Raw genomic sequence first — 13,261 nt, forward strand, 5'->3', positions numbered from 1 at the left:
GAAGTTTGTAAGTTCTCCCTATGACCGCATGGGTTTAAGTAATTTTTTACATTAATTACTTCATCGTTACTTAACTGCAAAGAATCCAGGCAAAATATAGCCTACTCATTGTTGCAAGCAAGAGATGGAAAATACAACTAATAACCAAAGGGCCCTCAAGGAAGCAAACAACTTTCCCCAATTTATCTTCATTTGAAAGCCTAATGCTAATGTTCAAACTATTAGCACAAGAGTTTTTTTCGTTTTCACAACTTTACTTTCTCCGTTTAGTACACTGGGCTGCCATTTTCTTAGCCAACATCCCTTCCCACCTCTGTGCACTTGTCCACGGCAGGGAAAGTAAACATCCCAACGAAAGGCCTACATAGCCCAAATGGACAGAACTCAATAATCTCCCATCACCTTTCATGTATATATGTAAATTAAATGTCCATTTGGTGTAGGCTTACTAATTCTAATTGTAAGCTGTGATTGGTGATATAGTTACGTCCCTCGCTTTGTTATTGATTAATTCTTACATGTGATAATACAATTTGTTTCGGTTTGGACTCGAACCTCATTGCTTTGTAGATTCAAACAGGCTGAGATCATCATAATCTTGATAATTGTTTTACAGATTTTCCCTAATATTTTAAACATCAAGTTATCACACACTTTGTGGCTGAACAAATGATTCAATTTGTTTATTTTCCCCTGTACATTGGGCGCCACGGTAGCATAGCGGTTAGCTTGATGCTGTTATATCTCGGGGGCATCAGAGTTCAGAGTTCGGAGTTCAGTTCCCGCGTCCTCCGTAAGGAGCTTGTATGTCCTCCCCATGGAATGTGTGGATCTTCCCCAAGTGCTCCCGTTTCCTCCCACAGTCCAAACTGGGTAGGCTAATTGGTCTTTGTGTCAGTTGCCCCATGATTAGGTTAGGGTTAAATTGAGGTAGTTGGGGGTTGCCAGGGCAACACTGCTCAAAGGGCTGGAAGGGCCCAACGCCGCAATGGATCACTAAATAAATAAATAGAGCTTCACATCTGGTCAAGGAGAGTCAGGCCATCTCCATGCTTGGTTAGTGGAGTGAAAGAGTCAGATTTTATTCTGACTAAGTGTGGCAGCTGACCAGTGCATGGAGCCAGCTGGGAAATTAGGGAGGGGATTTCCTCTTCCACCATCGGCCACCAATAGCACGCTGACAGCATCACTCAAGCTCAATATGTGAGGCATGATTGCCTAGACCAAATACTGCTGTTAGGAGCAGAATGAGGCCATTTGGCCCATCGAGGCTGCTCTGTCATTTCATCAAGGCTGATCCATTTCCCTCTCAGACCCAATCTCCTGCCTTCTACCTGGATCACTTCATGCCCTAACTAATCAAGAATCTATCAATCTCTGTCTTAAATATATCCACTGACTTGGCCTCCACAGCAGCCTGTGGCAACAAATTCCACCGATTCACAACTCTCTGGCTGAAGAAATTCCTCCTCATCTCTATTCCAAAAGGACTCCCCTCCATTCTAAGGCTGTGCCCTGTGGTCTTAGACTCCCCACCATAGGAAACACCCTCTCCACATTCACTCTATCACGGCCTTTCAACATTCGATGAGATTCCTCCCCGCCCCCCCACCCGACCTCATTCTTCTGAATTCCAATGAGTTCAGGCCCAGAGCAATGAAACATTCCTCATACGATAAGCCTTTCAATCCCGGAATCATTTTTGTGGAGCTCCTTTGAATCTTCTCCAATGTAAGCACGTCCTTTCTTCAATAAGGGGCACAAAACTGCTCACATGAACACAACCTCACTACATTTTTATTTCTGTTATTTTGTACTATGTATTTTAACTTAACTATTTAATAGACATACATATACTTAATGTAACGAAGTTTTTCCCTCTATATTTATTTATCATGTATTTCATAGTACTGCCGCCATAAACCTAACAAACTTCGCGACATATGCCAGTGATATTAAATCTGATTCTGACACTACTCCAAAGGAGGCCTCACCAATGCCTTATAGAGTCTTAACATTACATCCTTGCTTATATATGCTAAGTCTCTCAAAATGAATGCTAATATTACATTTGCCTTCCTCATCACCAACTCAACCTGCAAATTAACCTTTTGGAAATCCTGTATGAGGACTCCCAAGTCTCTTAAAGCGACTAAGTTCAAGAAGCCCCATTCAAAAATGCAATAAATACATTTTGCACAAGGCGTTTAGATAAAGGGTACAACTCCTCTGAATAATTTATGAAGCAATGTCCATAAATGTTGTTGAACAAGATTTAAACTTGCTTAAAACAGATAAATTTTAAGAAACGTGTAGAAAGATAAGATCAGAATGAAACCTCAGTTGGAGTTTAGCTCCAGCACAAACATGTTGGTTCACCCTGGGTTAATCATTCATTCTCCTTTCGTCAAGATCAACTTTAGCTGCCAGATCAGAGGATTTATGTTGTAATCATGACTAAATTACAAGCCTGGGATTTAATCTGATCTTGGTTCCATTTCCATTTTAAGCCTCACATTTTAAAAGCATTTTACAGTAAGATGCAGTCCTCTGGAAAAGTCTTGGGCACGCTATTTTTTTAATATGGTTTCTGATCTCAGCAACATCGAGGCTGTCGGGGATTACCTGGAGAGCCAGAATCAAGTCAGACAGCCAACGACTGCAGGAGAACGGTGGCAAGAAGCTTGGAACGACCTATCAGGCAATTTTCTGATGCAAAGGCACGACAGTGTACCTAAGAGAATTGAAGGCAAAAGGTGGTCACACCAAATATTGTTTCGATTTAGTTGTTTACTGCTCTTAGTAGTAACTTTTTGACATTTGGAAACCCTTCATTGATTTTGAAGGCATCTTCACTTTACAGATTTTTTAACGTGTGCCTTCTAGCTGTGTACATGTAAGCAGCCTTCCTTGGGCTTAAAAATAACACCCACAAATGTTCTTCTAACTCTTTCCTCGCATTCCAGGTTGCTTTACTGGCAGCCGCAGAGCCAGTGAGCCCTCTGTTCACAAGCCATGGGCACCTCACAGTTAAAGGAGCCCCCGAAGATGCTTTTAAGCTGCGAGGAGCTCCAGCAGCTCGAGGGGTACCTGGAACTAGGGGGCCAAAAGGTCAGTAATAACAAACCGTGCCATGTTTCCTTTCGAATCTGTTCTGTGTTCAGGTGAGCTGACTGCAGGATGTGGGCGCCACAGTGGTGTAGTGATTAGCACGACACCTATCACAGCTGGGGCGTTGGAGTGCGGAGTTCAATTCCAATGTCATCTGTAAGGAGTCCTCCCCGGGAAATGCGTGGGTTTTCTCTGGGTGCTCTGGTTTCTTCCCAGAAGGGCCTGTTCCATGCTGTTTCTCAATAAGTAATTAAATAATCCTTTGAACAAAATTATTCTCGTCATAGTTTGGCACATTTCTGACTGCACGGGAGAAGCTTGTTCATGGTTCGTGAAGGAACACGCACAAAATGCTGGAGGAGCTCAGCTGGTCGGGCAGCATCTATGGAGGAGATTAAACAGTCGGTGTTTCGGGCTGAGGCCATTCATTCAGGGGGAGGTCTTGGCCTGAAGCATTGACTGTCTGTTCCCCTCCATGGATGCTACCTAACCTGGTAAGTTCCTCCAGTACATGGTATGTATTCCTCACGATTTACCGCATCTGCAGAATCTCTAGTGCATATGGTTCTTTAATATTTTTGTTTGTTTTCAACTATAGATTGCGTAGTATTAAAATGTTGGAGCTGCAACCGTTGACCTGTTTAGTTTAAGCCATTCCGTTTTTGGGTGCTCTATTCCATCTTGCACTGCCCCTCAGCTCAGACGGTTCCACGAAAGTCTTTTAAATGCCGAGGGCAGCTTGTGGCATGCCTGGTGCGTTTCCGCAGAGGGGCCAAGTTCAGAATAAGTCTCCATGGAATGGAGGAATTAGAAGAAATGTTCACCGAAGATGACATGGTGTGTTTATTAGGAAAGAAGGGTTTTCATTACACCAGAAAAGATTGAAATACTATTTGAGAGAGGATATTCAAAATTGATTTTACATGTGATGAAGTATGTGAATGAACATATACTGTATACCTCTCCGCTTCTACCGTGCGTTTGGCATTACTGATCAAAGGCAAAGTGTTACTTAAGCACACTGCCTGAGAAAGTGGTGCAGGCAGGTAACCTCAAGATATCTGGATAAGTATCTGGAATTAGCAAAGCACAGTGGGCTGCGAATCAAGCACTGATAAATGGGATTTGTATCGATAGATATGTGCTGGTTATTTTCGACCAGAGTGTGCATCATTATGATTCTATGGAATGTTCAGCAAGAACATTTTGGTAAGGTACAGAGTAAAGCAAGTTCCACTGGTTCAAAGATTCAAAGCACATTTATTATTACAGCGTGTATGCATCATACAACCCTTCTCCACAGACAGCCACGAACCAGAGAAACCAAAGAGAACCTGTTCAGAGAAAAAGATCAATCCCCCTCACGTGCAAAATAAAACCAAATCACACAAGTTACTAGAAAGACGGCAGATGAGGAGGACTTGTAACCCTCTTTAATGTAGACCATTCTTGGGACAAGGGATCTCTACTAGAAAAGCACTTCTGCGATTTAACTCTGTGAAGCATTACGGGTTGTGTCATGTTATACATCTTGAATTCTTGGGTCAAGTGACTTTGGCTTGTCTGCATTTTCAACCACAATGTTGAAAAATTCAGGTGTGCTGTCTTTTGCTTTTGCAGGCACAAGTCCAGTGGAAGCAAATTGTATTGTGACAAAAAAATGTTATTTGATATGCACAAACCCAAAGCTTGTTTTGATTAGTATTGCAGAGCAAATCCTGTTGGCAAAATTATGAAAAATATCCTGTATGAGATTTTATTGAAATAGTCTGTGGATCATAAAACTTTCTGAAGGAACATCATAAATCTTACGGGTAAAACAATATTTTGCTCTAGTAGGACCGTACTGGATGAATGGCAAATAGTAAAACAAAGTGAGATGCAGAATTTCAGATGGTAATGAGGAGGCATGTAAGAGCAAGATAGATCAGCTGGATGAGTGGTGTCACAGCAACAATCATGCACTCAAAGTCAGTAAGACCAACATATTGATGCAATTACAAAGAAGACACTACAGCGGCTGTATTTCATTAGAAGTTTGAGGAGTCTTGGTATGTCACCAAAGACACTCGCAGGTTTCTACAGATGGACTATGTATGATAACTGGTTGCATCACAGTCTGGTACAGAGAAGCCAATGCATAGTATCGCAGAAAGTTGCAGAAAGTTGTAAACTCAGCCAGCTCCATCATGGGTACAAACCTCCCCAGCATCTCAGACACCTGCAAAAGATGATTCCTCAAAAAGACGGCATCCATCATTAAGGACCCCCATCACGCAGGACATGCCCTCTTCTCATTGCTACCATCAGGAAAGAGGTACAGGAGCCTGATGACACACACGTTGCTTCAAGAAGTTTCTTTTGTGATACAGTGTGGAGTAGACCTATATGGCCCTTCGGGACATTTCTGCCAACTGTGATGGATATTCACTTCTTGGTCTCTTTGTCATTCTTGGTTGTTTTCCAATCTTGCTTTCTAAACACAGCGTCTGCTGTAAAATCACAAACAGATGTAAGTAAACCTCCAACTAACAGTTGTTTGACTTCTGGTCATGAAGAGAAGTTGATCTTCAGTTCTTGAAATGTAAATGGCAAGCACTAATCACCTTGAGGATAAAATAAGTATTATCTAAAGAACAGCTTTTCAATCAAGTTTTGTGAATATTTTTGTCTTTCTGTCTGCAAGAAGTAAGATTTAGCTCACTGCACCTGCTTTATTACTGCTCAAGAAGCAGTATAAGATAATGGGTTGTTTAATTCAGGTTTTTCAAACAGAGAAGCTGACTCTTAAGTTACTTGATTCAAGGAAACTTGTAGAAAAGATGGATAATATTATTTAGCATATTAATAACAATGATGTGTTTACATTTGGAAGGTTTAACGTGATCAAGGAAGTTAGCTTCACAGCTTTATACCATTAATGGAAGGTAGCTAAAGAACTATGTCTCCAAAATGCTTTTATACCGTTTATGTTGGCATCTGAAGAAATATCATATGTGTATGAAGTCACCCAACTGGTAGAAGAAGGACATAAATGTGGAGAGCAATTCAGGTTTATTAGGAGGTGTTGAACAACATCAAGAAGAATGATAGGAAGATGGGATGAAAAGAATCCATTCCTGTAGCTTCGGTTTCTGTGATGAATACCTTGCTCATACACAACATGGTGTGTCTTTTCAGTTTATAGGAATTGTACCTGTGCTTTAGAAATCCACTGGGTTTAAGAAATGCTTTGTGTTTTAGAAAGGGTTTGTAATTGAGAAATAAATGTTTAAAATAGTAATCTGCTGTGAACTTTAAATGTATTTTAAGAATGTGCAGATTCAAACCTTTATCACTGTAAATAAATTAACTGGGTTTTAAGCTACATTGTTAATTGGAAATACCTTCTCCTGGTCAGGAGGAGTGGACCCACCACTCAAATAGTGGACATTGGTAGCTAAATCTCGCTGCAGAGAATATTTAGGGAAGTAAGCTAGTCTTTGAAGATTGAGTAGTTACAGTAGAATCTCCCTTTAGTGTAAGGGTCCCCATCTTGGGGTCCATGGACCCTCAGTTAATTGTAATGGTTTGTGACAGAAAAACATTGGGAACCCATGCTTTAGCGAGAGTATTTGTGGCTAGTTATATTCAATAGTGCTTAAGACCTTTGTTTGAGTTGACAACCTTTGCAGTCAGCAAGCTCAATACCATCACAGAACCCAGTACAGCTCAATACCATCACAGAACCCAGTTGGATAACTCAAGGACGATGACGTGCATCAGAAGAGGTGCTGGTGCAATATAATCATCTCATACTGCCAAAAATCAGTAGGCAGAAGTGAACTAGGTAGGGACCACTGAAAGACACTCTGCAAACACTAAGGGTAATAGCAAATTTTATTTCAAGCATGAAAGCTGAAATAATAAATAATGTGTGTTCAATGTCAAGTTGTGCTCATAGAAGATCTCTGTGGCAAGCTATTCTGCATTTTTAATCACTTGCATCATATCTGTTACAAAAAAATCATGGTTTGATTTTGAGTTGTGAACCAACCTAATACACAAACAGAGAGGTTTTTATAGTTAATTCATGTCTTGATTTGGATTAATGGATACATTTGAGTGGATATTTACTACATATTTCTTGGTTTACTTTTTGCCAGGAATACCTGAAATTAAATCCACCAGATAACAAAGGTTAGTCATGCTTTTCAAATCAAAGTCCAACATCTGAGTAATCTTGCATATGTAGGGACTAGACCTCAAGCCATGGCGTCACCTGTTTACAGCCACCAACAGAGAGGTATTGGAGCCGGTTCACTGCACCAGGGGCAGTATGGTGTGGCATCCAGACCAGAGACAGTGCTGCCCCCCAGTGTTCACTCAGCAGAAGACAGGCCCTGTTGTGGTCGACTGCAGATGGATGGCCCGAGGTTGAACTTCTTTATTGCGTGGCTGTAATACCAGTATATGCTTGCTATCTTGTATGTGTTGCATGTGCTTTGTGCTGTGTGTGACTGTTGGTACTGTGTTTTTCACCTTGACCCCAGAGTAATGTTGTCTCATTTGGCTCTATTCATGAGTGCTCACGATGGTTGAATGACCATTGAGTGAACCTTGTGTACCTTAAGGATGCTCTCCAAAGGACATTGCTGTTAAGGAGCACTGACAATAAATAAAATTATCTCTAATAGTTTCCAGACATCATATTATCAGGCAATTATTCCGATAATTAGAACTAAACACTTCGAGGGCTAGATGATTTTGAAATTTTTCTTTAGGAGGAAGTTGCATCTGAGTTAGTTCCATGTCATTGAGAAGGTAGATCCAGAAATTCTATTGTATTTCTTTTTTTCTATAAATGAATGCAAGAAGATGAATCTCAAGGCATGATACAGTAATACACACAAAATGCTTCAGGGATTCAGCACATCGGGCAGCAACCCTAATGCGAGGAATAAAGAGCCAACATTTCAGGCCAAGATCCTTCACAAGAAACATCATCTCTTTATTCTTCTCCATCGATACTGCCTGGCCTGCTGACTTCCTCTAGCATTTTGTGTGTATTAATCTGGATTTTCAATATCTGCATAATGTCCTGTGTTTAGTATATGGTAACATGTGTGTACTTTTGATAATGATTTTATTTTGAACTTTGAAAATGCTGTGATTTACAAGGGATGTAAGTGCAATCGACAAAGTTCTGCTGGACGGGAGAATGGTCTTTGAGAGTCCATTTGATCTTGTAATGTGGCCGTACTATCTCAGTTTCCTCTTCTTTACTGTGGATAGTAGATCTTCGATGTGTCTCACGTGCTGGGTGATGGTTCTTTGTACTTCATCGTTTGAGACGTGGTCGGTACGGGAGATGCTGAAGAGCGTCCTGAAGCATCTCATTTCTACTGCCTGGATCTTCTTTTGCAGTTCCACTGTCGAAGTCCATGATCTACATGCAGACAAAAAGATGGGGAGCATAAGTGCATGCAGGAGTTTCAACTTGGATCTGAGAGCGATGGTAATGTCTCTCCAGACCGGTTTTAGATCAGCCAGCATTGCTGTTGTTTGGGCTGCCCTTGGTTGATGGTGACGCCAAGATAGTTGAACCCTTTGACCGTCTCTAGTTCTTGTCCACGGACTAAATTTTGTTGTGATCGGTTCCTCAGTGTTTCTCATCAGCTTGGGTTTCTCTGTGCTGATCTCCATGCCGTATCTGGTAGATGTACCATCCAGGTGGTTCACAAGGCAGGCCAATTCATCCTCACCTCCTGCCAGCCCATCAGTGTCATCAGTGAACCTGAGGTTGGTTATGATCTGTCCTCTGGTTCTGACTGTGCCGATATGGTCTTCCAGGACATCTGTCATTGTTTGCTCCAGGAAAATATTGAACAGCATGGGTGAAAGGAGGCAGCCTTGTCAGACTCCAGCTGATGTGTGGAACCACTCTCCAGCTGTGCCTTGAACAAGTACCGCACTGCTAGCATTGGTGTAGAGCTGCTTGATGGTTTGGATCAGCTTCTGGCTTGTGTTGTATCCCTCCTTTACGGCCCAGGGCGCATCATGCCACACCCTATCGAATGCCTTCTTGAAGCCTATGAACACATGGAAGGTGTCCTGTTGGTGTTGGTTGTATTTCTCGCACAGTACTCAGGGGTTGAATATCTGTTCTGCTGTACTTCTTCCACTTCTGAGTCCAACCTGCTCTTCAGTAATTATTTCTTCTGCCTGTGGTTTCAGTCCGTTCAAAACACAGACTGAAGATGTTAAATGTGAACCCTTATTAATGAGTGAACATAGGCCACGTGCTTGACTTTTAGTCATCTTTCAAAGTCACCGTTCATGGAAAAGTCTTACACATCCATTTCTGCCCTCCATTGATCAAGGTCGACCATGGATGTTGCTTCCCAGCTCTCCACATGATAAGCAAGCCAGGGCAGCACGATATGGGGAACAAGCTGTTGCCCATGTGGCAGATTCACCCTCTCCACACAGCTGATGAATCTAAAGGAATGGCAGCAACTGATGCAGTATGGTACCAGCAGCATCGCTGGAGTTGCCAGTCAGCGTTGAACTCAACGTAGGGACTCCAGCTCTGGATTTTTCCTCAGGGTTTACTCCAGAAGCTTTCCCCATAATGGGTATAGCTGAAAGACAGTGGAGGCTTGATATCAGAGTTTTCCTTCCCCTGGGTGACCTGCCAATCACGACTGACGAGCCCCACCTGCCCAAATTTCTGTGGTGCCATAATGGAAACTGGAGTGCCAGGCCTCCTTTTACTTGTTTTGGAAAGCTTAATTCACGGTCTGCCAATCCGGCCAATGTTAGCCTGGCATGCCAAATGGAGAAACAAGTGGCAGCACACAAAAGATCAGGATGACATTTTGGAGTGACGCGTTCCATTGTTTCAGGCCCTACAGCCGGACGTGAGCGCCGTCCACTCGTGGAGCAGGTGGCCACATTGTCCGCACTCGAATGGCTCCTGTTGCGGCTTCCGTGTAGTTAGAATCAAAATGAAAGGTGATCGGCCATGCAGTTTGACAGTGACAAGGAAGAAACAAAACTACTTTCATTCACTTGGAAGGGCAAGAGTAAAAAAACATATTACAAATGCTTCTCTTTACTTTTATCTTGAAAGGATTAGCAGGCCAGAAATTACTACAGCGGCAGGCCCACCTGTGCTTAGCATTGTGCCTTACAACTGCAAGTTTCTCTTTCATCAGTATCTCTTTGTTATTTTGCAGATTGAAACCTCGCCAGCTGCTAATGAGCAGATCGTGCAGAGTTAGTGCAGTGCTGCCATATGGGTGGGGGAAGAACTGCTGGGGGAAAAAAAAAATTGACAGATAGCTAATCCACTTCCCTGACTAGCTATTCATCAAACCTGACAAAAGGTTAAGAATTATAAACTTATGTCTGAACTCAGTTATTTAAAAATAGTTCAATTGCATGATGCTTATCTACTCATTCGCAGACTTTCCTCGTCACCTGGCATAGGGTCAGTTAGCACATTATATTGCCCAGTATTTGTGCTGGAGAACTGCAGTAAGTTCCCTCCATACTCCATGTGGATCCCACAATCAAGATGCAGTCAGACATCAGTGGTGTTACAGGGATGTGTTGCTGAGGCTTTGTAAGGCATTGGTGAGGCCTTGCCTTGAGTATTGGGAACAGGTTTGGGCTCCTCGTTGAAGAAAAGGTGTGTTGGCATTGGAGAGGGTTCCGAGGCGGTTCACAAGTATGATTCTGGGAACTAAAGGGTTATCATACGAGGAACATTTGATAGCTCTGTGTCTGCACTCACTGGAATTTAGAAGGATGAGAGGGGATATTACTGAAACCTTTCAAAAGTTGAAAGGCCTAGATAGAGTACATGTGGAAAGGATGTTTCCCATGGTGGGGGAGTCTACGACAAGTGGGCACAGCCTCAGGATAGAGGGGCGTCTATTTAAAACAGATGCGGAGAAATTTCTTTAGCCAGAAGGTGGTGAATTTGTGGAATTTGTTACCACAGGCAGCTGTGGAGGCCGGGTCGTTGGGTCTCTTTATGGCAGAACTTGATACATTCATGATTGAGCATGGCATCAAAGGTCACAGCGAGAAGGCTGGAAAGTGGGGCTGAGAAGGGAAAAAAAAGGATCAGCCATGATTGAATGGCAGAGCAGGCTCAATGGGACAAATGGCCTAATTCTGCTCCTATGTCTTATGGTCTTATAACAGGGGTTCCCAAACTTTTTTATGCCATGGACTCATACCATTAAAAGGGAGGACCGTGGACCCCAGGTTGGGAACCCCTGCCCTTGGTAGCGTAATGGTTAGCACAACATTGAACCTGGGTTCAATTCCTGGCACTGCCTGTAAGGAGTTTGTACGCTCTCCCCGAGACCGCATGGGTTTCCTCCGGGTGCTCCGGTTTCCTCCCGCGGTCTAAAATCATACTGGTTGGTTGGTTAACTGGTCATTGTAAATGGTCCCGTGATGAGGCTCAGATTAAATCAGGGGATTGCTGGCTGGCGTGGCGCAAAGGGCCTATTGCAGACCCTGACCAAGAAGAAGAAGATATATCAACACAATTGGCATGAAATATTATCTTGTATTGTGGCTGAGTTTAGGCAACATTTCGAAATGTTTCAACTATCAATAAAAATGCAAACATGTCAGAGTGATGAATTAGATTAGGTCATTCATGTACGTTGGGAGCAGTGAACATGGTGAACAGGTTCTTGAACATGGAGGAGCTCCAGATGGAATCCCAACTGAAACAGGCTGAGAGTAGGTGAAGTACCAGCTGCTTTTCGGTGGAGGTGAGAGAAGATGGGTGGCGGGAAGAAGAGGAAGAATTTTTACATGAATCACCAACAACCACGAATGAGCTGCCAATTTTGAATATATGGGATGATTCTTCATTGTTCTATATAACTCAGATCTTGACTATCAGTTTTAAAGCTGCAGGTGATTTAAAGCTGTGGGAGGATGGTGCCAGAGTCTTGGGTCTTGGGCATGGTTTAATCGACATGATTTGTGGATTGGATTCTGGCGTTCATGTAATGATGTGTTTCTGGCTTCTGGTTACTCCTTTTTTATCGCTATTTTGTGCGATTTTCGGGACAGACTGGCTCTGTGGCCAGCAGCCAACGAACAACATGACGCTAAATTGAACTGAACTGAACTAAACTGAACATTCCTAGATTGTTTCAAAGACTCTGCAGTTTGATGTTTTATATTCCGTGTGATTCTCACTCATTTTTTGCCATTTGCATGATTCGTTCTCTTTTTTATGCGCACGGAGTGCTTGATGTTTTCTTTGAAGGGGTCCCACAGTGTTTCTCTGCTTCGTTGCTGTCTATGGGAAGATGAATCTCAGGACTGTAGAATGTATACATACTTTAATAATAAATATACTTTGAATCTTTGATTGTGCTGTCCATCTTTTTGTCCATAATATCTGTTTCTCCAGTAAAGACTGACCTACAGCACTTCGAGAACGTCAGATATAAAATAATTATTACCGGATCATTCCTATTGTTAGACAAGCAATATCAGTAAGTCACTGAAGGTAAAGAGGAACTTGCCTTACAACGGAGCAACTTGAAGACTTTGCTCTTATGATTTTAGTTTATTGAAGCACGCTTGGTGATTCTTAATGCATTCATTCCATCAAGTAAAATGTCATAGCTTTGTAGGCAAAGAATTTGAACTGGACGATTTGTAAGTGAAGTGGAATTGCATTCTGAGTGCAGTCCAGCATGTCATTACAGAGAGCTCCCACGCTCTTGGTCTAATTTTCTTCTTCAAAGTTCAAAGTACATTTATTATCAAAAGTGTGTATACATTATACACCCTTGAGGTTCATCTCCTTGCAGGCAGCCACAAAATAAAGAAACCCAAACAAACCATAGAAAAAGACTGTCAAACACCCAATGAAAAAGAAAACCCAAACAAACTGTGTAAACAATAAAAGCAAGCAATAGCATTTGGAGGAAAAGTGAGTCCATAGACACGGTGCCCAGAGCAGCCGGAGCAAGCTACAGCCACAGCGTCGGTGCAGTGCGGAGCCGAGTAAATGTCGTGAAGCAGCGAGCTGAACTGGCCCGACCCTCGCCTGTGCTCCCGACACCCTGCCCTTTCCATCCATCTGGCCTAGCTGTCTCTGTCCACTATAAGCACAAACTGT

At 42.5% G+C, this 13,261-nt stretch overlaps 1 protein-coding gene across 2 annotated transcripts in view; it reads left to right on the forward strand.

Annotated features, from left to right (window-relative positions):
- The window catches only part of emid1 (EMI domain containing 1), a 431,206-nt gene that overhangs the window by 301,468 nt on the left and 116,477 nt on the right, over positions 1 to 13,261 (forward strand). For both annotated transcript variants that reach the window (XM_072247702.1, XM_072247703.1), the window contains exon 6: positions 2,967 to 3,111. In XM_072247702.1, coding sequence (XP_072103803.1) covers positions 2,967 to 3,111 — 145 coding nt within the window. The remainder of the gene's footprint in view (positions 1 to 2,966; positions 3,112 to 13,261) is intronic.

The sequence above is a fragment of the Mobula birostris genome, chromosome 31, assembly GCF_030028105.1.
Source record: "Mobula birostris isolate sMobBir1 chromosome 31, sMobBir1.hap1, whole genome shotgun sequence".
In the NCBI taxonomy this organism is placed as follows: domain Eukaryota; kingdom Metazoa; phylum Chordata; class Chondrichthyes; order Myliobatiformes; family Myliobatidae; genus Mobula; species Mobula birostris.